General features: G+C 37.9%; 1 protein-coding gene and 1 non-coding gene across 5 annotated transcripts in view; both read right to left on the reverse strand.

Annotated features, from left to right (window-relative positions):
- The window catches only part of SSH2 (slingshot protein phosphatase 2), a 248,776-nt gene that overhangs the window by 38,308 nt on the left and 182,954 nt on the right, over window positions 1–27,514 (reverse strand). For 3 of the 4 annotated variants that reach the window (XM_045984075.1, XM_045984077.1, XM_045984076.1), the window contains 6 exons: window positions 21,413–21,516; window positions 18,831–18,895; window positions 10,904–11,025; window positions 5,806–5,874; window positions 4,952–5,017; window positions 1,074–1,268 (listed from right to left, as the gene is read on the reverse strand). In XM_045984075.1, the coding sequence (XP_045840031.1) occupies window positions 1,074–1,268; window positions 4,952–5,017; window positions 5,806–5,874; window positions 10,904–11,025; window positions 18,831–18,895; window positions 21,413–21,516 (621 nt within the window). Of the gene's footprint in view, window positions 1–1,073; window positions 1,269–2,663; window positions 3,000–4,951; window positions 5,018–5,805; window positions 5,875–10,903; window positions 11,026–18,830; window positions 18,896–21,412; window positions 21,517–27,514 lie in introns of those variants that run through there. The other variant, XM_045984078.1, reaches the window with a different exon arrangement.
- On the reverse strand, window positions 15,387–15,463 carry LOC123930371. The gene has a single exon (XR_006816082.1). It is a non-coding gene; the product is annotated as a small nucleolar RNA U2-19 (small nucleolar RNA).

Raw genomic sequence — 27,514 nt, forward strand, 5'->3', positions numbered from 1 at the left:
CAGTAACACCCTATGCAAAAAGCTTCCACTGCGTTTTTGCTTGCTCTGTTCACACAATTCTTGGAAATTTCACCTTTTCTAGTAAAAATAAGTTTACACTATTATCCAAACTAAGCATTTTCTTAAAAGAAACAAAAAAACCCGTGAACTGTTTTGGTATCCATTTAGGAATCTGAAGGTGAAGGTTTGTATGGTCAGATAGTAAGTAGCTACACTTCTTTCCCACCTATAGAATACCTTGGAATTGTAGAAAGATCAATTCAGGGCAAAATAAACATCCTGATTAATTTCAAAAATAGTCACATAAGTTTCAACACATAGACCTAAAAAGGAAAAAACATCAACTCCACCTCAGGCCTTTATCCAACTCATAGTACACCAGGGAGATTTAATAAAATCTCGCTGACAAAGACCCAACAAGGCAATGGTGGGGCTGAGTCAAACACTTGAATTATAAATTATTTTTTTAAAATGTGAACAGGAATCAGTTTAAAATTAGCATAGTATCCTAGGCAGTCTTTTAAATTGACCGGAAACATCTTGTTTTCTTAATTATTGGAAACATCCCTTTAAAAGCTTCTCTATATGTCGGGGTGCTTGGCTGACTCAGTCAGTACAGCATGTGACCCTTGATCTTGGGGTTGTAAGTTTGAGCCCCACATTGGGTGTAGAGATTACTTAAAAACAGAATCTTAAAACAAAACAAAACAAAAAAGCTTCTGTGTCATTAATTTGCTTATCAAAAGCTTCTTTCACAGATAATGCAAAGGCAGACTTCAGCCTAACTCCCTTTAAACTCAAATGTCAAATTGGTGGAATCTGAATGGGATTTTATGGTATAGCAATTCTTTACTATGGAGATTCCATTGTGCCCAGGAGTGGAACTCCTTAGGCCTTCGCAGACAACAGAAAGAATAGGGTTCTTTGTGTGGCAGATGTGTAGTGCAGACATTGACTAATATCACTGGATAAGATTAATTCTCCAAGAGGAGAGATTAGGGAGGAACATGTTGCTTACAACCTCCCAGGATATAACAGAGAACACTTCAGTGATTCTGAGTTAGCTGACTTACATGTCTGTGAAGAGAGCTGGAGAGTCAGGCCGGTGGGACTGCACGTCCTGCATAGCATTCCATTCATTGACTGATGACTGATCTGAGTTGATGTGGCTCTCGTAATAACTCACCCAGGTGAGAAACAGGCTGCCTGGGTAGTAGTTATGCATTCTGGCCACTTCACAAGCCTTATGTAAACTCTGTAGTGCAGACCTGAAAGATACGCTGGGAAATGAGCACTGTAGAACTGTGGAGACATCAAAAAGCCAATAATCCATGTGTACCCAAAACTCTTTCTATTTTTAAATCTTAGAGAATTTGGCCTCTGGAGAATCTATTCCCTGGAATTTAAGGTTCTCTGATTCCGATTATATTACCTATTCATAGAAATTGGCTAGACACTTCTTGCTGATGCATTATTAGGGACGGGGGTAGACAGTGGCAGGAGAACTGACAACCCACCAGTGAAAAATAGGTCTGGGTACCTCTGGAGCTCATGATTCTGTAGTTGAAACCATGCTGTGGATATGCTGCATCACTACAGAACTAAAGATCAACCATTTACTATATAAATATTTGTTTCCTTTGGCACAGAATCATCTTACAGTGTATATTTCGTATGATTCTTAGAGGGTCCACAAAGATCACATAGATAGATGTCCCTAAGCCCTGAGGACATGTCCTTTCATGCCCAAGAAGTACTAATCTAATGACATTTATCATTCTTGCTGCTTTAGTCTCCCAGTCTCCTTAAACCATTTATTCATACACTTGAGCCACTTTCTAAGATTAGCTCTGGTTATACTAATTAAATCTCTGACCATGAACTCAGGAACCCAAGACGGTAAAAAAAACTGAAAGTACCCCCTTTTTTTCCTTTTCTTTTTTTTATTTGAGAAGAACCTTTTTAGTTATATACTTGGGAAAAGCTAAAGCCAGAAATGTTAGGAAATTAGTTACATAAGAGCAAGGATCATTCTACATTTTGTTTATGGATGTATCTCAAGTACCTATTAAGAATGCCTAGTTCATAGTTGGAGCACAGTCACTATTTGTTAAATGAAATGTCTTATTAGCTAAAAGCTAAAGGCTGTCTCCTACAGGAAGAAGATATTATGAGAGAATCCTATATGCAATCCTATATGCAATCCATTTACATCTTTCTTTGAAAAATGCCATTTAATCCAACCCCCCCCATAACAAAGGTGATCCATACTAACTTTAGGAAATTTAGGGACCCTAAGTAAAAGGCAGAAATATTCTGTAGTCTGACCATTGAGAAATAACCACTGTTAAAGTTTTAGTAGAGATTTTCCCAGTCTTTTTGTCTATGCATAGATCTATATGACCACATTCTACATACACATTTTATTTCTTTCTTAAAAAGATTTATTTATTTATTTTAGAGAGAGAGAGCAGGGCAGTGGCAGAGGGAGAGAGAGAATCTTAAGCAGATTCCCCACTGGGTGCAGAGACTGACACAGGACTTGATCTCACAACCCTGAGATCATGACCTGAGCCAAAATCAAGAGTTGGACGCCCAAACAACTAAGCTATCCAGATGCCCCTCTACATACATTTTAAACTTGATTTTAGTTTACATCTTCTCGTCAACATCTATGTCAATATTCTTCAACTAGATTATTTTAACAGTTCCATAATTGAACTAATTCCTATTTTTCATATATTTAAATTGTTCTCCATTTTTTGCTATTAATTATAACACTGACAAACATTCTTATAGTTAAAAATTTTGCACATATCCATAATTATTACCTTAGGATAAATTCTCAGAACTAAAATTACTGGGTCAAAAGGGCATGCAAAATGGATGCAATATGCAAAAAAAGCATATTGGCAAATTATTCTCAAGAAAGGTTGTTCCAGTTTATTCTACCACCAACTGCAACTGACAATGTCTGTTCCTTGAGTCCTTGTCAACCCCGCATAATGTAAATTAAAACATAAGATAATCAGCAATCTGATAACGGAAAAACATTTCAGTCCATTTCTATCAGGGAAACATTTTTCCTTAAAAAAAAAAAAAACAAAAAACAACAACAAAGTTGCAGATTCTTTTAAGATGCCTTCTATTACTCAAAGTGAGCTAAATTTTCAGAGAAGTTTATCAAATTCTCAGAGAATTCTCTGTGAATTTCAGTTTCATTACATAGTTTAAAGGTAAGGGCCAGCAAAGTGCAACAAAGAGGATAGTCAGTGCATGTTGTCTTCAGCCGGGAAAACTGTGCTCCAAAAGCATATGCCACATGTGTCTGGGGCAAGATCCCTCAAATACACTCAAGGCTTGGCTACCTCAGATACTTTAGCTGCATACGGGAGTGGGAGGCTAGAGTAACTATCTTCCTGTGAAGGAAACACCTGGTCTAAATGCCACTTTGATCCATAGATCATCTTTTTTCCTGTGACTTTAAGTTCACTGCTCCCCAGATGGTACCCCAAAAAGTTTATTCTGAATAAGCTAAGCTAACAGAAGTAGGACTAGTCAGTTTGCTTTAGAACATCAAAGATTGAACCAGGTTATTACTTGAATCTTCCTTCATTGTCTTAAGAATTAAGAAAATGCTTTGTACTCTGTCTCAAAATTTAACAGAAAACACTGTCATTTATGGGACTTACGCTGTTTGGTTTTACTTGGTACCTGGGAATAGACATGTCAGTTACCTTTAAAGGAGCTTTAAAGGACTTACGCTGTTTGGTTTTACTTGGTACCTGGGAATAGACATGTCAGTTACCTTTAAAGGAGCCTTAGTCAAGAAAGTTTTCTCATGGAAAACTTTTATTTATCTGTGGAATGTGCCCTAAATCTAAAAATCTGGTTTAAACACATGACCTGTAACTCTTCCCACCTCAATTACTGCATGAAATGGTAAAATTCTTAAGTTCAGTTGACTCTGTTTTATGAGGCACCCACCTCAAGCCTATCAAGCCTGTTATTCAAGGGCAAATGAGCTCCCTGGAGTCTCTTTTTCAGGCTCCTTTATTTCCTGTTTGGCTTTTGTTCTGTCCATTCTGCTCCTCATGAGGACTTCTACTACAGAACAGGCAACTGAATGAGAAACTGAAATTCAAATCCTTAATTCGGGGATAGACTCTGAATCTTAGAGTCACACCATTTCCCGGTTATATTAAATCATTTTTCTAGATAATTTAGAGTAAGAGAATAAGAGTCTATTCTGCCTAAATGGAAAAGATGCTCAGGCCTGGTATGTAACCTCTCCAAAACTTCAGCTTTCTCATCACTGATAAGGAGCTAATAATATTATTTTGAGGGAGTTGGTGTAATGATTAGATATAATCCATGTAATGCATAATATCCGACACATCGTTAAGTAGCCACAAAGTGTTAGCACACCAGCTCGTGATTATTAACATCAATAATGTTTAGGCTTTATTTGCATTATGCAGTCTTGCAAAAAACAGTCATTAGCAATTTTAACAGAAACTTACCAATAATATCCCTGATTACCCTAAGAAATTGAACACTAATGCACTGTAGTAGTGTGATATTCTAGATTTGGCTCTAGACTGGGGCTAACTTAGTCAATGTGTCCCTGTAAAATTGTTCCAGCCAGCAATCTGATTCATTAAGTATCTTCCAGAGTCTAAGAACACCTCTGAATCTTACTTGTTCACCAAGGCTTAAGGTCTTCCACTATGATAATTTGAAATAATTTGAACTCCTAGGACATCTTTAATTATGAGGGCCAACACAAACAGACCATACAAAATCTTAAACACATAAACAGGTCATACAGCATTTTCATAGAAAACTGTACTATTTCAAACACTACTACTCACAAAATATTGCCCCAATAATATACTTAAAACTTTCATAGGAAAAAAACCTTTCATAGAGACATTAAAAGTCCTCTTACCACATTGCCTGTACAGATACAGGTTTGAATATGTGCACTCTGTTATCCGTTGATACACTGAACCCACTAAGGAAAAAAAAAAAAAAGAATGAGATAAAAATCCACAAATGAGAGTAGGTTACTTCAGTTCTGAGTTTTCAAGGTTATTTCTTAGACTAGCAACTGCTGTCTCAATAGAAGAAATCATCAGACACTTCATGCAGAAGTTAGAGTATAGGGCTTGACTGAAAAGCTTCAACAAATTGTCTGATTTTATCTACCAAGCAAAATGAATGGACTCCCACACTGGAGTTAGGGAATTATATAGTTTCCCAGCTGTAGTTACAAACTGTTCTGCTATATATTTCTGTTTGGAAGTCTTGGGGGTTCTTAGCAAACCTGACCCTGGTTTTATAAACTGGAGCAAACATCTTGGTCTCTTGGGGACACATTCTAAAAACACCAGGAGGTGGGGGTGGAGGGTCACTGGAAGGAATTGGCACAAGAAAGGGGTTATACTGTAGGCTGACAGCTGGCAGAGGCGGCACGAGGTTATTTGAAACAGAACATATCATCCTCTGGGAGAGCATTGCAACAGTCCCACATGCTCAGATTAAAGAGTGAGCCAACAAACTAGTTTTTCTTTCTTTGGATTCTTACCGTAGTCAGCCTAGAAGAAGAGAAGTGAGAGGCCCAGGCAAGTCGTATTTTTAACTCCACTTTACAAAACAGGAGTTTAAAAGGACTCACTAAGTTGCTGACATGACAGTTTATTTAGGCACAATGGGCCTCCCACTGAGCTTAATGAATGGGCACTAAGATGGAACCCCACCCCTTGGCCTTCTATAAGGAGAATAAAAAGGGAAAGCTCTTACCCATCACCATCCAAATGAATTAGGGTATCACTCCAGAGGGGCAGGACTAAGCCCATGGTACAAGTGCTACTGCAAGAGAAGAAATAGTCCAAAGGTTAATTCCTGCTATTCTAGGAAGCAGTTCTTGATTAACTCTTTCAACACAAAGATAAAGCCCCTAAACTTTAAATTCTGGCATGTTAGAATGGAGGAATTTCTATCATATAACTATCAATCTAATGCATGTGCTCTGGAGCTGTATCAGACAGGTGGTTAGTCAGATCCTTATGTAATTAATAAAGAAAACTTACTGACTGAGCTCCTTGTATTGCTATCTCAAAAATGGCCACTGTCTAAAAAATCCAGGTGATTGCTACTGACTTGTGATTGGCAGGTTTCACCCCAAGGTCACAGCATCCTACTCAACTCCAAAAATAATTTCTAATGCCAAGAACTATTGCTGGTTGCTGAAGACCTCTGAATACAGAATTTACTCAAATTTAATTCTGAGGTTTATGTATATTTATTGAACACCAATTGGGAAATAGTGTCTCTATCACACCACCCCTCTGGACAACTGTAATCTACCCCAGACCCCTGCCAAAACTTTCTCTCCTTAAGGCTGCCATAAGCCATTTTCCCTTTCCACTCAGTCTCCCAAAGGCTCTGACACCCTCTCCTTGCCAGTGTATCCAGAAAAGCAGCATTGTATAGTAGAAGGAACCTCAGACATGGGAGGTAGAACAGCAAAACATGGTTGAGAGCACAGGCTCTGCAATCAGATGGGCTCTGGGTTCGGGCACTAACTATATAATTTTAGGCAAAGTATTTAATTGTTTTGTGCTCCAGTTTCCCTATCTATAAAACAGAATAAGGGGGCACCTGAATGGCTCAGTGGGTTAAAGTCTCTGCCTTCAGTTCAGGTCATGATCCCAGGGTTCTGGGATCAAGACCTGTATCAGGCTCTCTGTTCAGTGGGGAGCCTGCTTCCTCCTTTCTCTCTGCCTGCTTGTGATCTCTGTCAAAAAAAAAACAACAACAACCTTAAAACCGGTAAAGGGGCGCTTGGGTGGCACAGTTGTTTAGCCTCTGCCTTCAGCTCAGGTTATGATCTGAGGGTCCTAGGATCAAGCCCCGCATCGGGCTCCCTGCTGGGCTAGGAAGCCTGCTCCTCTCTCTCCCCCACTCTCCCTGCTTGTGTTCCCTCTCTGGCTGTATCTCTCTGTCAAATAAATAAACAAAACCTTAAAAAAAAACACTATCTTGACTGGAATGTTTCTGAAGATTACATTAGATAACACAGTAAGACATGTATATAACAGAACCAAACATATAATAAGTACCACTTATTGGGCAGTTATACTTTGTCAAAATATCTGGATTTGATCCTCTTCACTATTTCAATTCCTTTTGAAACGTTATTTACCCTCTCTCATCCTTAATTTCTTCATCTTAAAACGCAGTTAACAAAACCTACTTTCATAGGGATATCATAAATATTTTAAAGTGAAACAATACATATGAATGTGTTGTCATTTAAAACAAATGTTGAATATGAATTTTTTTTTAAATTTTTAAAAGATTTTATTTATTTATTTGACAGACAGAGATCACAAGTAGGCAGAGAGGCAGGCAGAGAGAGAGAGAGGGGGAAGCAGGCTCCCTGCTGAGCAGAGAGCCCGATGTGGGGCTCGATCCCAGGACCCTGAGATCATGACCTGAGCTGAAGGCAGAGGCTCAATCCATTGAGCCACCCAGGCGCCCCTGAATATGAATTTTTAGTGAATGAGTGCTCTAATACAACTAAAACTGACTTGGGGTGTGGGGAGGGGGAGGGACATCATGAAAATGCACTGAAAACAGCATGAGGAATACCAAACTTTTGCTACTGGAATCACTGCAGGGCTAAAAAGGCTGTTCCCTAAGTGGGCTGTGTCTAATGCTTTGCACTGTACTCGCTGGCCTGTGCTACTCAACACCGAACACTGTGTGCTCCACCAGAGATTCCAGAATTCAAAAGAATCAAATCAAGATTGCAACAGGTTATCCACATTGGGAGGCTGGGCCTGAATTCCAGATGCAGAGCTATCATGCAAGAATCCAAGAGGGAGGAAGACAGCTCCACCACTATTTTTGGTGAGTAGATGAGGTAAGCACAAGGAAAACTTGTTTCGAAGATGGCTTCCCAAAATGGAGTGGGGTTATTTTCAGAGTAGCTCCTTTTTCTTCCTTTCCTTTCCTTTCTTTCTTTTTTTTAAAATGTGTGCTTAGCCAGGTTCCTAGTAACAAGTATAGTTTGGGTATAAATATGAAGGGTTTATAGCCTGGTGACAAATCTTGAAATTAAGTAACTACAGAAGAAAATACAGACGGTCCAAAAGAATGTGATCTGTGAGCTTGTGATCAGATCCCAGTTCAACTTTGGACAAGTGACAGCAATATACAGGAACCAAACATCACATGTTCAGCTTATACGCAGGTCAGGCTGCTTCTTTATATTGAGTAGCTTTTTCACACAACAGGAAAAAGAGGCCTGAATTAGGCACACCTATAATTTTTATCTAATTTACCTTGAGTTTCATGAGATTTTTCTCCTTTAAAGTATAGGTACTTATTTTAGTAGATACTCATCCCAGTCAACAAATATTTATTGAGTGCCTATACGAACCAGACATTTCAAGGTGTTGGGGGTACAAAGAAAAATTATAAAGCACCACCACAAAAATATTATTTTATGATTTGAAATATATCCAGTGCAATTTGGATACCAAGGTTACACTGTATATTTAAAAATTTATTACTTAAGGGGCACCTGAGTGGCTCAGTGGGTTAAAGCCTCTGCCTTCAGCTCAGGTCATGATCCCAGGGGCCTGGGATCGAGCCCCACATTGGGCTCTCTGCTCCGCGGGGAGCCTGCTTCCTCCTCTCTCTCTGCCTAGTTGTGCTTTCTCTCTGTCAAATAAATAAAATATTTAAAAAAAATTTATTACTTAAAATGTAACATAATACTAAAAAATTATTATTGAAATGTAACACAATACTTAAAAATACTATAAAAAGGCTAAATGAACTTGTGTATCATATCTTGATAATTATTTGGGAAGAAATGTCATAAACAATCTGGGTTCTACTTTGGCTTAGTACTGTTTTGAAACATCAACTTTTTATATTCTCAGATATAAAATGATACAAACTCCTTCAAAAACAGTTGAGCTAGAAATTATACTAGATTATGTGAGTGCCAGTATTCTGATGAGGGCAGCACTTTTCTTAACTGTCCAAGGAGCTCATTCACAGAAGATCAATGGGAATTCATAATACCAAGTTCACCAAACAGAATGAAAACTAGTTTCTGTAGCTTTTCATATCACATTTTTGTCTTCCATAAAATAAAATTTTCACTTGTTAGATATGATTCAGCCAGGACCATTACTGAAGACAGACACAGTTCACTGAGGATAAATTATTGAGCACCCATATTAGTAAACATTCTTTATGATTTCTGGGAATGTTTACAACAAAGTGAAAGAGATAAGATTACACATCTGATTTCTTACACACTGGGTCAGAAGAATCTGAAGTTGTTGCTTTGTATCTCTAGGGGAAGGCTCAAGTCAAGTTTCCAAGCAGTCCCAGTTCCTGTTTTATGGGGTTTCCAAGGCAGGAGTCAGGAAGAACCAAAGGAAATAGGATATAGAGTAGCACTGTCCAACTGAACTTTCTGCAATGATGGAAATGTTCTATATATGTACTGTCCATTAATGTAGCCATGAGTCCCATATAGCTAGAGTACTTGAAATGTGGCTAGTTGTGATTGAGGAATGAAATTTAAATTTAAATTTTAACTTCTTTAAATAGTCACCATGTGGGGTTGCAACAGAATGGGACAGCGCAGATCTGAAGAGATAAAAATCTAAATCAGAGGTCTTAAAATAACTAACGAATATAGGCAAGGTAGGTGCTCTTAAAGGATAAATGCCTACTGAAAGCTCTATTGCTTAGCCAACACCAGAGGTTAAATCCATGCAGGAGAAAACCTAAATATGGTTTACAAGCCTGTGCAATTTCAGAGCATACAATTAAAGGCTGTAAGAGTTATACAAGGTAACAACTCTGGCCTTGTGATCCTTGTGAAACCACAAATAATTTTCAGGTTGACTATACAAGCTTAGGTAAACACTTGTTTGGGAAACCTAATGACAGTGTGATTCTTTTCCTCCCAACATCATGACAATTAGAATCACTCCTAGTCTCTTCTTTGTGGCTGAATTCTCCCAGGCCTGGGGCACACTGCTAGCTACTACTCCACAGTTCCATTCTAGTTTCAAACCAGGAAGTCAAATGCTTTAAGACATCTGGCAGGATTTCCTGAAGCTTATTATTTAGAGTGCAAAGATCTGCTTAGCCACATTCCACAGTCTTCCCAAGATTTCTCCAGAAGAAGTGGGAAAATAAAAAAGGAGATCAATAAACTTTAGGTACACAAAAGAGCCAGGTTCTGAGTGCAGTATGATACCCTTAATTATCGGATGCGAAGTGCTGCTAAAGCCAAAGTTGCAGGAGTACAAAAGGTTCTGTTCTGAGTTAAAAAAAAATCAGTTCCCTCCCACCCCGCCCTTTTAACTCAGAAGAAGGAAAACGGAAGCAAAACATTTGGTAAAAGCCAAGGTGTAAGGCCACGAATAAATGCAAGAGATTAAAGTGGGCTCTCTTTGAACCGAAGATCTACCGGTGCACTATCACAAAGGGACCTGCCCTAGAATCAGCAAAGCGAATCATTACTGCTTAAAATAAAGTTAACTACAAAGATAACACAGCTTTTTATTCCTGGAGATATAAGTTTAAATCATTTATATTCAAACAATTTAAATCATTTATATTCATTACCATCTAAGGATGAGAGGAAGGTAAGGAATAGTGATAAATTAGGAACCAAAGACATTCATTGATCATTTTCATCTTTCAAGACTGTACGGCTAAGATACTTTTGTGCTCCCTGGTTTTAGGCATTGAACTTTAAGAGTAGAATACCATAAGATGTTTTCGTAGTAACTCAAAAGGCAACTGGAATAGTTATTTAAAAAGGAGTTTTCTCATCCTTTCTTTCGTGGTACCATACCTGTCATTAGAAGAGAAATCCATTCCCAGGACGATGCTTTCTTCAGTGTCTTGTCTACCATTGGTTGAAACCACTACCATATAGCGTGTTCTGTTCTGGTAAGTACTTTCTAGTCTTACAGCCTGGAAGTTAAGAGACAACAGATGTATTAGGAAACGTAGAAGCTCAGCTTTAGATCATCCAACCTCTTTTTACATCAGCATCTTAAAGCATGCTCAGGAAGACTTAAATTCTAATTCCAGCTCATGTATTAACTATGAAACCTTCAGTAAGTTACTAAATTAATCAGAGGGAGATACAATAATACTTATCCCACTGGATTATAAGAATCATATGAAATAGGGGTGCCTGAGTGGCTCAGTGGGTTAAGGCCTCTGCCTTCGGTTCAGGTCATGATCCCAGAGTCCTGGGATCGAGTCCCACATTGGGCTCTCTGCTCTGCAGGAAGCCTGCTTCCTCCTCTCTCTCTGCCTGCCTCTCTGCCTACTTGTGATCTCTGTCTGTCAAATAAATAAATAAAATCTTTAAAAAAAATTCTAAAAAAAAAAGAATTATATGAAATAGTATATGTTTATATAGCACAGTGCTTGTCATATAGTAAAAGTTCAACAAATATTGGCTACTAGCATAATTTATAATAATAGCAACTACCAGGGCATGTTCTTTTTTTAAGATTTTATTCATTTATTTGACAGAGAAAGACACAGTGAGAGAGAGAGAGCACAAGCAGGGGAAGTGGGAGAGGGAGAAGCAGGCTTCCCGCTGAGCAGGGAGCCTGATGTGGGGCTTGATCCCAGGACCCCGGGAGATTACAACTCGAGCCAAAGGCAGACGCTTAAAGTCTGAACCACCCAGGGGCCCCTTGACAGCAATTTCTAATTGGGATTCTTTCAGTGCTTCTCAGAGTCTCCTCTCCCTCAATTCTGTCACTAATCCCAAAGTAGCCAGGCGAAGAGAGAAAGAGACGCAGTCACACAGCTTAAGTGAGCCATTTAGCAAGGCAGAGGTGAGACTGTCATGGCTATCTTTTTGTTTCTATTCTGATACTCCTAGGAAAAAGCTAGGGAAGCACAGAAGGTAGAATTGGCCACATTAAAGCTTGTTTCTAATAGAAGCTGATAAAACAAGACAACTAAAACAAGTAATGCTGACCATTCTGATTTTAAGTACACAGGTAGAGAGCTGTATTACTAACTTTATGTTCCATAAAGTAATGGAGCATTTCAAACCAAATTCATTTGTGAGACTCTAAGAAAAACTAGTATTAAATGGATGAAGGTCTAACCCTAGTGGGCTGGGCTAAATGAACATTATGGATATAGCTATGGATAGCAGTAAATGCACATAAGGAGGCATGGAAGATAGCATGGACTCTCTGATTCTAGGAATTAAATTAAAATATTAATCAGAAACCCAGTGCAGGTGAACTAGAATTTTTAAAAATTATTTTTATTAACATATAATGTATTATTTGCCCCAGGGGTACAGGTCTGTGAATCAACAGGCTTACACATTTCACAGCACTCACCATAGCACATACTGAACTATAATTTTTTATAATCAAATCTCAGATATTATTACATATCTAAACTTGGGCTTGCCTCAGCAAGCTCTGAGCTAACTGTTCAGCTTTCTGAATATGTTAGAGGCTCTTTTATTCTCTCTCAAGGCTCAAATACAATGCAATTGGAACAGCTGAACTCTGCTCCTGATAATTTATATACAGCTTCTACACCAAATAGTGGCAACTGGTTGGCTAAGCTAAAACTGATAAAAGGAAAAAAGAAATAACCTCCACAAGTATTACCCATCATACAAGTTATTAGGCTAAGTTAGCAGGTGGGCAGCAAGCATTTCCTTGGGATATTCAGGGTAAACATTAGTTGTCTCTTTTTTAAAAAGTGAGGTGTTTATTTACTCAAGAGCACGTCAAACATTTTATCTTCCTTTGCTTATTAATACAATCATAATTTCAGACCCCAAACCTAATGGGAAAGGCCCCAGTCATTTACATTAATTTAGGACTGAGTAATAAGTGCACCTTGGATTTCTTCAATTCCAAGCTTCTTATATTGAAGAAAGGCACTGAGAGGCCCTGGGACTTGATCACGGACCTCTAGAGAGTAAACTTTGTAATTGCTAATTCTTTTTAGGATCTTATTTTTAAGTAGTCTTTACATCCAGAGTAGGGCTTCAATTTCCAACCCTGAGATCAAGGGTTTCATGCTTTACCAATGGAGTGAGCTAGGTGCCTCAAGTAATCCTTACTAAAAGGAAGTGGAGCTTTAATCAGGGGTCAGAAGTTATGACAGTAATCCTTAACAACTATATCCTAAAGAAGGTTGAGATGAAATTTCTTATAGAAAAAACTCTGCAGGGGCACCTGGGTGGCTCAGTCGATTAGCCTTCCACCTAGGTCAGCATCCTGGGCTCCTGGGATCAAGTCCTGCATGGGGCTCCCTGCTCAGCAGGGAGTCTGCTTCTTGCTCTACACCTCCCCCTGCTCATGCGCGCGCTTGCTCGCTCTCTCATTCTCTCTCTCACGCTCTCTCTCTTTCTCTCAAAAAAAAAAAAAAAAAAATCTTTAAAAGAAAGAGGGGAAGGAAGGAAGGAAGAACGAATGAATAAATGAACAAATTCGGCAATGCTGAGGATGGACCTGAGGTTTCAAATTTTCTTTTAGGCTTCAAGATTCAAGGTTATGAAATTAAAATTTTAAGAGCCATAACATAAAGAAAAACCTAGCACCCACATGGGTTAGAGGTTTATCTCATATTCTTCCACTAGGAAGAAGACTGATAAAATCTAATAATCTAATTTAATTCATGAAGTTAATCAGAGAAACGTAATTTAAAATGTCAGTTTGTACATAATACCCTAGTACTAGATTATCAGCAATTCCAGTGTTTCCTCAGTCTCCAAATTTTGGAGAATTTGGAATAGATGACTGAAATAAGACAATAATTCAGGTACATCTGACTAACTCCAGTTCTCACTGAAAAGGATACCAATGAAGTTTATTCTACTTATCCAGCCAAAACAATATTTTGAATTTTGAAACTTCGCAACAATAGCAATTGAGAAAATTATTTCAAGAAAGCCCATTTATTGCTTAAATTTGGATCCTATTACAAGTGTCAGGTGGACTCCACTCAGCAATCTGAGGACTGAGAGAGGTCTGAGAAGTCAGATGCCTCTGCTTTATTTCTGGTAAGAACCCAACCTGTTTGCAAAGATCATCTACCAAAGAATGATGTTAAAACTTCTCCCAGGGGCGCCTGGGTGGCTCAGTGGGTTAAAGCCTCTGCCTTCACCTCAGGTCATGATCTCAGGGTCCTGGGATCGAGCCCCACATCAGGCTCTCTGCTCAGCAGGGAGCCTGCTTCCTCCTCTCTTTCTGCCTGCCTCTCTGCCTACTTATGATCTCTGTCAAATAAATAAATACAATCTTAAAACAAAAAACACACAAAACTTCTCTCAGTAACTAATTTAGATGCTTATAATCTGATTACAAGCAGTTCACAAGCACCGCCTGATAAAATAACTTCTGTCCTCAGCATCGTCCAACATTAAGAAATCCTGCTCCTTAAGCTTACACTGCACCTTTGCCTTTAATTTCTTTTCACCAAGTCTTACATCATGCTACTGCATGCAATGTTTATCCTTAAGGAAGCCACATTACAAAGTCCCAATGTCTAGACAGGCAGCTCACCCCATCCATCAGAGAGAAAGGTTTCAAAAGTATGTAAATATTAAATTCTAGCCAAAAGAACAAAGCAAAGTCATTATCTAAAATTAAAACAGACTTCAGATGTGACACTAATAAACTAAAGAACACTGTTTTCAAAAGCAATAGAGCTTGAGGGAGCCTCAGGATTCTATTTTTTTTTGGTTTATCTCTATGATATTCTTAAGTTAAAAAAAATCTCCGTATTATATTCTGCGTAGCCATTAAAAACAGATTTACTTGTTGACATGGAAAGATATTCAAAATAAAGTGTGAAGAAAGCTGGTTACAAGTCAGCATTTATATTTTTAATCTCACTTTTGTTAATAAAAAAGGTGCTGACATATACTCTTTTTTCCACTCAATTCTGAGCTCAGTAGAAACCTTCATAGTTATAAAGGTCATTGCTCAAAACTGATTAGCCTTTCATATGTACACATTTCCCCCAATTTCATTCATCCACAAGCAAGTCCTAAGTTATCCACTTTTTAAAAACACACAAACACCCCTCTCACCCCCCAGACATAGGTCTTATTGTTTTAAGGATTTTATTTATTTATTTGAGAGAGAGCATGAGTTGGGGGAAAAGCAGAGGGAGAAGGACAAGCAGACTCCACACTGAGTGCGGAGCCTGATGCAGGGCTCAATCCTGTAACCTGGAGATCACAACCCGAGCCGAAATCAAGAGTCAGCTGTTTAAACAGTGAGCCACCCTGGCTCCCCAAGTCTTGTTTTAAATTATTTTACACTTTTGCTTCTCAGAAATACAGAGATCAATCGGGGAGACTAGTAGGTCTTCTGATACTCAAATTTGGCTATTTTAATCACTGATCCACTTCAGTAAGAGCAGAGGTCAGAGAATCTGACATACTCTTACACTACACACACACATACACATGCACACAGGAAAGACGGGAAGGATGCTTATCCAAATTGCTAAGAATGATTTTCTCTGAATATAGGATACAAAGTGATTTTTACTTTCTTCCTTATACCTTCCTGTATTGTAGGATTTTAAAAACTTTATATTTAGAAAAAATACTCATTTTCACTTTGGGAAAACATCAACGTACCATAAAAAACAAAGTACAAGAAGCCCTTATTTTCTTAAACTCTCCTGCAAAGTACTCAAAAAACATCTCCTTGTATCTTTTCAGCACCTTAACACTAATTAAGAATATAAAAGTTACTTCAAATGTTAGGAAAGTTTTTTTATTTCCCAGTCTTTTTTTTTTTAATTAAATGGGTCTTTGGTAATATGCAAGAGTAACTAAAAAGCCATGGTCTTCATTTTACCAGCTACAGTTTTTCCTAAGTGCTGAACTTAATGCTTGTATTAAGTATTAATGCATGTATTTGGAATGCAAAGCTTCCCTAGAGGAAAAAATGGTTTAGTTTTATTTTTAATGCTAAAACAAAATGTGGGATTTGGTGCCACTATCTGTTGCTGGGTTATTAAAAAAATAAGGGCAGGACATTCAGTTGACTATCAAACTTTTAACCTTATGTACAAGCCCCAGGATGAGAATTTTAGCATTCCAAATTTAACTCAAAACAAAAGGCCTTGCTTTGAGTCTACAAATGCTCCTTTCAGTTAGAAAAGTGCTAATTTGTCCAAAGTCACACAATGTATTCACTCATTTTCTTGAAGATGACTCACTCAATAATCTGAAACATAATGACTATGTGTTTGTAACAATTCAAAACAACTGTAAAATGGCTTATCATTTAAACTGAATTAATTCAGAGGCATCAGTTATATTTTCTGAATTTATATTTTATAAATGTAAAGCAGTGGAAGCTGCATATTTTAGCAGGGCAAGAAAAAAAGTTAATTGCTAACTCTGCCTTCCCGAACTGCTTCCTTAATGCTCTCCTGTGGTTAAAATTATTTTAATGTTTAGAAGTGCAATCTAAATTCCAGAAGGTTATCAAGGAGAAAAAGATAAAGTGATGACAGACCTCGACTTGAACTCTACCAAACCACACAATTTTGGGGAAACTATAAACATGGATCTGATGGACATCAAGTGTATGCAAGTGACCGTTACTATGGGTTTTAGAGGAGGTGTTCTCAAAGCACGACTCCTGGATCAGCAGCATCAACATGGCTGGAAAACTTGTGAAAAGTGCAAATAATTACTACCTCCCCCTCCCCAAATCAAACATTGTGGGTGGAATCCAGCAAAGGGTGGCGGGGGGGAGTTCAACAAAGCTCTGCAGGTGATTCTGATGTACTCTAAGGTTTGAGTATCCCTGCTTGAGAATATGAATGCTCTAAGAACTATACACCACCTTTGTTCACTTATAAAGAAGTGTTTAAGATAGATATATATAAAAATATAGACATTTACATAAATGTATGATGTGATTCTCAAATTAGGATATAAAATAATTATGTAAGGATTTCTTATTTCATGTTCTTTAAATTTCAAAGGCAGTTTCTCACTCAACAAACATTTGTGGCCATTTTAAGAAGATGATAGAGGCAGCATTTGAGAGAAAAGAAATGACAGAATTTGAACACAGAATGATTAAGTGAATGAAAAATCAGTTAATTACCACAGAATTCAGAGACCTGATCAATTTTTTACAGTCATTCTTGTATTCTACTTATTCTTTCTCTTCCTGTCCAGAGCATAGAGATCAACCATTTGAATTTAACATGCCGACAGAAACCCAATTTCCAAGTTACCACCCCAACCTAGAAGGGCCGATCACCACATGGTTAGATGACTGCAATAACTACCTAGCAGATCTCCATGACTTAAGGTGGTTTCCTCCTTCCCACTATTCTGTATTAGCTTCTGAAGAATCTCTCTCTTGCTCTTTTTTCTTTTCTTTCTTTCTTTCTTTTTTTTTAGTAATCTCTACACCGAATGTGGGCCTCAAGCTCACAATGCAGAGATCAAGAGTTGGATACTCTACTGACTGAGCAAGCCAGGTGCCCCTCTCTTAAATACTGCAGCTCTTCCACATAATTCGTTGCTCCAAACCTTGTAATGTTTCACACTACTGCTTACTGAACAGAGAGAGGTACTTCCTCCAACTATTGTTAATATAGAGGGTCAGATAGGAAATATAAATGAGTACAGTAGGCCATATGACTATTAAATGCGTAGAAATGCTCTTCACTTTTCATAAAGAAACATACTCATACCATATTTGTTTTCCTATTTTAATTAAATGTTCTACTATAAGAAAAGTAACAGTGAAAAAATGATGACAAATGGAGACACTTGGCTTTAGAGCCTAGGAGACGATAGAATATATGCGGATTATGGTAAGTTAAGAGCCCAGGCCATACCCATGCCTGCCCCTTTGGGTCTAGCAAGTTTTATCAGATGAGCATAAGGTTGCAGTGTTGCTGGAATTTTAGATTTTTGAAGACAAGCTCCAAGTATGGATTTTTATGTGAAATCATTCAACTTTAAAATTCTGGCTTGGAGTGAAAAACAATACCACTATGGTCCAAATAAAACATATCTGCCATTTTGAGTCCTCTAGTTTGGAGCATTAAATCCCTATTTAAATGCCTTGTTTTCTGGTATCTTATCTTCCTTATAGTAACAATAATTCCCAGATTTGGGCAGCATTTTATACTCTTCAATATGCTTTCAGGTCCACTTGGTCCTCTCAACTGTGAGACGTAGAAGGGAGATGAGAAAGCAGGCTCAGACAAACTAAGCAATTTGTCCAACATCACATGATTAGCAAAAGCCTAAGCTCAGGTCTCCTTTCTCTGAGACCCGCGCAAATCCCTGGCCCTTTTACTCTCTCCTTGTCCAACTTTACATGTGTTTTTGCCTCAGTCAGGCCCTCATCTAGAAGGACGGACTTCCTTCTTTCTGCCAATCTAAATTCATCGTCTTTTAAGACCCAGCTCAAGCTCTACTGTATCCATAAAACCTTTCTACCTGGGGCAAGTCTGATTCTTTCTCCTGAACATTAGTTGTTGTTATGGTCAGTAACCTACAAACTTGTGCTTATCAACAGCCTTGAATCATCAAATTATTTTGCATAATTTCACATTAGTTCATATGCCCAGTGACAGTCTAAGCTCTTTGATGGTGCGGACACGTTATTCTTTTTTGTTCCACATAGCTCCCAGCACTCTGTTGTGACATAATAATGACTGCTTAATGTTTGCCATCTTAGACAGTCTCTTGAGTAAGACTTACAATGATAACACTAACTTACCAGCCTGATGTTATCTTCTGGGCGGAGTAATATGAACATTGCTTGGAGATGCTGTTGGAGATCACCTGGTGAAATTTATGAAACAAAAAATTATTCTGCATTGTAATGCCAATAGAGAGGATTCCTTCTATGTTACTAACCAGTATAAAAGAAAGTTCTGGTTAGTAATTATAGGACTATTATAGGACTATAATTAGACACAGAAATTAAGTGTCTTAATAGAATTATTAACTTTAAATAGAAAGATAGAATGGTAGACTGCATCTCTATACATTCACTTTTAGCCTCTACTACATTAAAATTTGCTTTATATTTGTCCAGTGGAAGATACACTTGAAACCAGTATCAGTTTTGTACTATCGTGGATGTTGATGAAAGCAATAGTGAGATGTGTTGGGCTGTGCTTTCAGGCCCACTAAAGGCAGCAAGGAGGGAATCCTGAAAAGTGTGATGAATGGGTTTAGAATTACCTCTAACTTTAAAAAAAGCTAACTATTCCGCCATTCTTATTTCTGTAAATCTTCAGTTGCACTTAACCTAAGAAGATTTTTAGATTCCCCTTAGAATAATGTCAGTGGTTTAAAATGATTTCCATATTAGTGGCTGATTTTCAAGAAAGAGTACTCATTAAATATAGTGGGTCCCAACAAATAAATATTCCACTGAACCTAATGTTAGGTCCTTTAATGTGGCCAACCGTTATTTGAATACATACTTGTTTCTACACATTCCCCAAAACTAAATTGAATTTTTTTGTATTAAAGTATTATAGATTTTCTCATACTCCTTATTCTATACTAGAAAACCTGGGGCTTTGGCTAGTAGGAGATTATTAGATAATGTACTGTTATAAATGATGATAATCCGAGAACAAAAAACTTCATTCATGCCCACCCAGGTCCAGCTCTTTAACAGTCTAGAGTGACTGACATAGCCACCTGATCACAGATGCCAGTGGAACCTGTTCTCACACTCATCTTGAAATCTACATACAAAATCTTCCTCCACGTAACTTCAACTGTTAACTGTGAGATGAAATACTATTATGTGCAAGAAGTGGTGAGGGGCAGGAAAAAAGAAAAGTAGGTTAGCGAACAGATACGTGTTTAAAAGGTCAGCAAGTCTGAAAGCCTCTCCTTTCCCCCAACCCTTTCCTTCTCTTAAAGAATAGTTTTCTTGCCCCCCCAATCCCCATCTCCAGTTCAATGCTGGCTTCTGACCAATTCCATTACTGCAGAATCTTTCAACTTGCAAAATTAAAAAGGCGAATCATCATGTTTGGTCAGGTCTGTTCTAGCACATTTCAAACCCAGAGACACAATGTAAGTCTCATTTGTAAGAGCCAGTATGGGCCCATAGGTATAAAACCAAGAGAAATGAAAACATATGTTTACACAAGAACGTATACATAAAGATTCACAGCAGCATTATTCCTAACAGCCAAAAATTGGAAACAACTCAGATGTCTATCAACTGGTGAATGGAAAAATAAAATGTGGTGTATCGATACACTAGAACATTATTTGGTCATAAAAAGGAATGAAGTACTGACACTATAATGTGAATGACCCTTGAAAACATTATGCTAAAGGAAAGGAGCCTGTCTCAAAAGATCATTTATATAATTCCACTTATATGGAACACCCAGAATGGGCAAATCTATAGACAGAGAAAATAGATTAGTGGTTGCTTAGGACTGGCAGGGAGGGTGGAAGATACAGGGAATGACTGCTAATGGGTAAGTGAGTTTCTTCTGTGGGGTGATGAAAATGTTCTAAAGTTGCAGTGATGGTTGTACAACTCTGTACATATAAAAAACAAACAAACAAACAAACAAAACCCAACAATGAATGCAAACTTTAAATAGGTAAATTAGGTGAATTATATGGTATGTGAATTATATCTCACTAAAACTGTAAAAAAAAAAAAAATACCAGTGTGGAGAGACAGAGTGTTAGGTATAAATAATGAAGAATGATTTAAATTACATGTTATAATTGAGTTAAGCAGCTGAGGCTTTTTAAAAATTAAGATTCCTTCTGTTCTATCAATACAAACGATCTAAGAGAAGATTTTTAGGATGGAGAACCTGTAGAGGACAACCATTTCTAGGTAAATAGTGGACGTAAGACCCTACTCCAAGTGTTATTGGCCCAAAGATCCGGCTGGTTTCTTGGAAGGTCAGGCAAAAGTCAGGACCCTATCCCTATGGTAAGGCTTCTTATGTGAGCTGGGTATGTGGAAACTCAGGTTTGTTAGTGGTGAAAAGTACTGCCGATAAGCAAACTGGGAATTTGCTACTGGAAAACCTTAAGTGATAAGTCACATACGAATTCATTAGAGTATTCTTGTACCTTATTATTTTTCCAACACAAATTTATTGAACACTTACTACATATATATCACATTCTGCTAAGTGCCAAAAAAATAGTGAGAGTGAAAGACAAGTGATTATAGCAAAATACAATGCTTTCTTTCACCAGTACAAGACTGTTGGATAAATGGAGATAAGGTTGTCAGCCTTTTAGAACAAAACAAAAGGCAAAGAAACCAAGAAAGGAATGGTATATGTGTAACTTTACCTGCATGCTTGTTGCGTCTGTGGCTAATTCTTGGTGTGGATGAGCCATTTCCCCGTGGTAGAAAAAGGGCAGCACCTTTGACAGTCAGAAAGCTCTCGCTGATGCTGTAAGGGAAAAAGTCAAAAGGACATGGATTATTTAAGGAAGGAAATCAGAGTATGATGGAGATACACTTTGGGATTATTCTCTCTTCCATCTTCCAAAGTTCCAATTTCATGGTATGAAGTAAAAATAAAATCAAGAGAGACCCTTTATTTACACAAATCTATCTAGTCTAGACAGTTTTTCTGAAACAAAACCTACAATATTCTATATATATCACATGGTAGCAGTTAAGAATAAAGGCTCGGGAAACAAAAAAGGGGGTAATGGCTCTGGAGCCAGATCGCCTGGGTTCGAATCCTGACTCTGCTACTTCTTACCTGAGTGAATTTTAGGTGGCCTAAGTTTCCTTATGGGTAAAATACAGGTAATAAAACGAAGCTATTGTGCGGAGTCAACAAGGATACAGTTTCTTAGAGTAGTGCCCTTGTGCAGAGGGATTTTTGAATTCAAAATGCAACTAAGGTATAAAACTCTCAGTTTTGCTTTAGTATTATCTCTAGAAATGAAGCTGGCAGACACATCTGAGAACACTTTAGTTGCTTTTAAAACTCCCAAAGCTCTACCATGAATTTAATTCTTAGTGTTTTAAATGATTGCATTTTAAGGTGCATAAACATGGGTTACACAAATATCAATACTATAGAAACATCTTTTTTTTTTTTTTTTAAAGATTTTATTTATCTATTTGACAGAGAGACAGAGAGAGAGCACAAGTAGGCAGAGCGGCAGGCAGAGGGAAAGAAAGAAACAGGCTCTCCCCTGAGCAGGAAGCCCTATTCCGGGCTCGATCCCAGAACCCTGGGATCAGGCTTGAGCTGAAGGCAGCCGCTTAAACGACTGAGCCACCCAGGTGACCTGGAAACATCTTTAGACAAAAAAAGGAATAAAGGTATAAATGCTTAAACTGGAGGAAACTGGAAACCCTCGTCTTAATTCTTTTTTATTTTTTTCTTTTTAAAGATTTATTTATTTGAGAGAGAGAGAGAGTGCACACGGAAGTAGGGAGGTAGATGAGGGAGGGGAGCCCATGACCCTGAGATCATGACATGAGCCAAAAATCAAGAGTTGGGCACTCAACCAACTGAGCCACTCAGGTGCCCCTCCTATCTCTATTCTTTTTATTTTTTATTTTTTTTTAAAGATTTATATATTTGAGAAAGAGAAAGAGAATGATGGGGAGGGTCAGAGGGAGAGAGAAACTCTAAGCGGACTCCATGCTGACCACAGAGTCAGCTGTGGGGCTGGATCCCATGACCCTGAGATCATGACCCAGGCTGAAACCAAGAGTCTGACGTTCAACTGATTGTGCCACCCAGGAGTCCCTCATCTTAATTCTTAAAAATGTAGTATTTTTAACTTGGGACAGACAGATTGATAGGCAGCCATTTTCTGTGTGTTTTAAATAACCGGGAGCATAGTTATAATTTTATACATCAAATGACTGCTATTAAATGTTGCAGGTGAGATGCAATTATTTTTAGTTTACTTGAAATGACTAGCTAAAAGGGGGAGGGGGAAACAAATTTTGAAATTTGGAAAATGCTAAGCTTTTTGGTAAGAAATTGTAATTTTCATTTACATTTTCTTTAAGGATATAAAGGGTTGATAATTTATGTAGTTAAATTGAACCATAACCATTGATCACAGAGCAGGTAATTGAAGCCCATGGAAAAAGTTATGACCTAGGAATTTAAAAAATAAGACCCTGAAGTTTTTGTTTAATTGTATCAATTTCTGTATTTATGAGAATTTATAAACTGCAGTAAGTTCTGAATGAGATTAATCTTGTCTAATATAAGTAAATGTGTCTATAGACTGTGATCTCTCTAAACTAAAAAGTACAGTACTTGGAGTTGTGTTCTTTATAGTGTTGGTAAAATACTAATACACAGAAAATGAAGGAATTACACAGTGTAAAAAAAAAGTGGTGTCCTTAACAAATATTAGTTATTGTTACTGGGTCTATGATTATCAGTAACAGCATATGATTAGGTTCTAATCAGATGTAAATTATGTTACAATACTTAGTTACTAATAATAGACTCAAAGTTTGCCAAAAAATTTTTGTTTAAAATACACACACACCATGCTGAAGTGTTACTCAAAACTTTACTGTCACTGACTTGCATTCCCACATGCAGTGAAAGGAGGACACAGGAAATGGGTTTAACCTATGGAGTTTGCCATGTTAACACCATTCTTCCCATGTAAATGACAGCTCAAAAGAGGTGGAGATTTACTGTTTAGCATAGCAGTGATATAATTACTAGTAAATATCCACAGAAAAGAGAAAATATGTTTGAACTATTTCATACCAAAAGACTAAGCCTTTTAAATGTTATTCACAGGGGAGTGCCTGGGTGGCTCAGTGGCTTAAGCCTCTGCCTTTGGCTCAGGTCATGATCTCAGGGTCCTGGGATCGAGCCCCACCATTGGGCTCTCCGCTCAGCAGGGAGCCTGCTTCCCCTCTCCCTCTCTGCCTGCCTCTCTGCCTACTTGTGATCTCTCTCTCCCTGTCAAATAAATAAATAAACAAAATCTTTAAAAAAATATTATTCACAAGTTTTGAAAAGGATAGAACTTCTAAAACACTAATGGCAAAATTTAGAAACATATAATGGAGGGTTCCAAGCTTGCTTATAAGTATGTTTATGCAGAGTTAGCTAATGTATTGTAAATTACGCTGCCTACTCAACATTTCTGCTTGGAAATCCAATTGGTGTCTCAAATTTACATGGCCAAAACAAAGCTCTGGAGTCCCTACAAACCTGATCCCTAGTCTTATCCACCCAAATTGTTTGAGCCAAATACCTGACAGTCATCCTTGGTTTCTCTTTTTTCCTGCAATAATATGTATCCTAATTCATCAGCAAGTCCTGGGGGCTATACTTCCAAATGTATCTTGAATCTGCCCACTTAGCTCTATTACTACACTGACAACGTCCATGGCACCATCATTTTTCAAAACTTAGATCACTGTTAAAGGTTTTTTTTTTAAGCTTTTTATTATAGAAAATTACAAACATAAACAGAAATAGAGGGGATGATATAACGAACCTCCACATTCTCTCACATTTCAGCTTTAATCCAAGGCCAATCTTTGTTTCTTCTACGTCCTTACTCTCTTTACCTTGTCCCTGAAGTGAAACTAATCCCAGACATTCTATCAGCAAAAAGTCTCTTAACTAGCCTGTCTGCAACCACTTCTGCACTGCTGCTGTCCACTTACCAAAGAGCAACCAGAAGGATTCTATATATACAAAATACACAGATATATCATGTGTTTCCCTTTGTACTTACAAAGAAAAGCTGAAGTCTTTAGCTTAGACTTCAAGGCCCTGTAACATCCAATAATACATTACTTTTCTGATTTTGTACTGTCTCCTCTTTTGTTCACTTGCTATAGTTGCACTGGTCTCTTTTATTTCTTCTGTATTTCAGGCCCCTTCTTAGGTCCTTTGTGCCTTTTCTTCTTTTTTTAAAAAAAGATTTTATTTATTTGAGAAAGAGAGAGAGGGAGAACATGCAGAGGAGGGGCAGAGAGAGGGGGATAAGCAGGCTCCCCGCTGACAGGGAGCCCGAGAAACATGGGGCTCAATCCCAGAACCCTGGGATAATGATCTGAGCCAAAGGCAGGCGCTCAACCAACTGAGCCACCCAGGCGCCTCATGCTTTTTATTTTCTACCTGGGATAATTTTCTCTTGGCCTGTCACTATTTAAGCCACAGCTCCAGTATCATCACCCCTTCCCTGTCCCAGTCATACTCTATCCTGCTATTCGGTTGTGTTTCCTCCAGGAAATATATCATATACAAAAATTACACTTATTTACTTGTATACCTGATTGTGGTTATCTCCTTATGATAGAGTATAAGCTCAATGAAGAGCGAGGATTTTATTTTGCTCAGTACGTAATCCTCAACATTGGAAATACATATTAGGTGCTCAATAGCTATTTAAGGATGAATCAACTCATCCCAGAATTCTTCCCACACAGTTTTATCTGTCCTGTCATTGCAGCAGGAAATGTAATTTAGGACAAGACAATAGAAATCCTGTAATTTCACATGTAAAAAATAGTTGTTACAGAACTCAATATATGTGGCAGATTAATGGGTTGTAAATACAAATGTCTGATGACACATTAGTTGGCAAATAAAATGAAATCACCTCTATACTGTTGTCAGTCGTTGACTCAACTTTATCCTTTAATTAAGAGGCATAAAGCTGATAAACTTTTGAGCTAACTTGCCAAACAGACTGGAACATGTCTTCTAAAAACAAATACAAGAAGTCATGGATGCCACTTTAAAAATCTGCATGCCGGCTGGGAGGAACCGCCTTTATTTTGTTTTGTTTTCATCTTTAAATAAAGCATTACGCTCTTGTGGTCTGTTGCACAAGTCCCGTCTCTAGTTACGTTCGTGGTATGCACATGTCACCCTGCTGTGGGTCACTCTGTTTCAGTCACATTACGGGAACAACCTAAAACAAAATGTCTTGAGTGACAGGATGAGTGGGGTACACCACAGACAGGAAATGAAATTCACACTTCTGCCAACACAGCAACTGTCTGCTTTACCAAATGAAAATATTTAAAAAATACAGACTAATATTCTACCTATCACCAGACAAAATTACAGCTGTGTGCACTTTGGTTTCCGGTAAGCAAAGTGGTCTCAACATCCACAAAAGAAGTGTATTTGTAGAGAGCTTCAAACAACCAAGCATACTTCAGTCATTCCTTTTGTGAGACAGAAGTAGTTTTCTCTTTGACAAACACTAGTTTAAGAACAAACTTCCTGGTTTGATACATTTATTGTTGCTCATGCTTTAAAGCAAACCTAAGTGTGTTCTTTAAAATGTGTATAGTGCTTTCCCAACGGGTTAGGGTGGAACCAAGGACCCTTGGTTAATTCAAAGCTACCTGGAAAATTCCTGATGGTGAAAGAAAGACTAGGAGTCAAACTCACATACAGTATAAGAGAAAAGATGTTTTTCTATTTGAATCATTTACACAAATCTCAATGAACTTTTCTGATACAACAAAATGCACAGCAGATACACCTGGGTCAGGAGACTGCCCTACTAGGTACAGTACCAGCTCCCAGAGAGTCATGGCAGACACACTCTCGATGGTACAGTCAATTCTCTTTATTCTGTGGTCCTAGATTAGGACCCTCCAGTTACCGTGAAAGCGGCATATACTGTTGGTTACAAGGATCAGGAATAAAAGTGTGGCTGATTACAAAAATCCCTTATCATCACTGAGCAAAAGTTAAAGCTCTATAAATGCTACCAAAAATAGGATAGCAGTGGGGCGCCTGGTGGCTCAGTGGGTTAAGTGGCTCCAGTGGCTTGACTGGATATAGAGTATGCTGGGCATTAAGCTGAGCACTTCGGCTCAGGTCATGATCCCAGGGTTCTGGGATTGAGCCCCGCATCGGGCTCTCTGCTCTGCAGACAGCCTGCTTCCTCCTCTCTCTCTCTGCCTGCCTCTCTGCCTACTTGTGATCTCTGTCTGTCAAATAAATAAATAAAGCTCTATAAATGCTATCAAAAATAGGATAGCAGTATGATGGTGTGGAAGTGAAAAAATGAAATTCACAACCAACAGAGTAAGGTGGTTCAAACTGAACTTGAAAATTAAATGATTTATTTGCATATGATATATGATCATATTATGTGTGAATTTAATCACATGTACTTCAGCATAAGGTAAAAGCTTAGTATACCATTTTGCTATAACAGCAAGAGATTTAATTTATGTAAATATTGGTCTTTCTGAAACTTCAATCAACATAGATTTGGTCTCTACTTAAAAATTTAGAGAGCAAGTGAAAACTTTTACACAGTTTTTGAGTTGACCAATTCTGGACCAGAAACAGGACTTCTCCAGTAAATTTTATGGAGCCACTCAGAGGTGATTACAGTTGCCTAAATTAGACACAAACCCAAAAGCTTTCTTGGTCTAAAGATGGAGAGTATTTAGCTGCT

Source organism: Meles meles, chromosome 18 (genome assembly GCF_922984935.1).
Source record: "Meles meles chromosome 18, mMelMel3.1 paternal haplotype, whole genome shotgun sequence".
NCBI lineage: Eukaryota > Metazoa > Chordata > Mammalia > Carnivora > Mustelidae > Meles > Meles meles.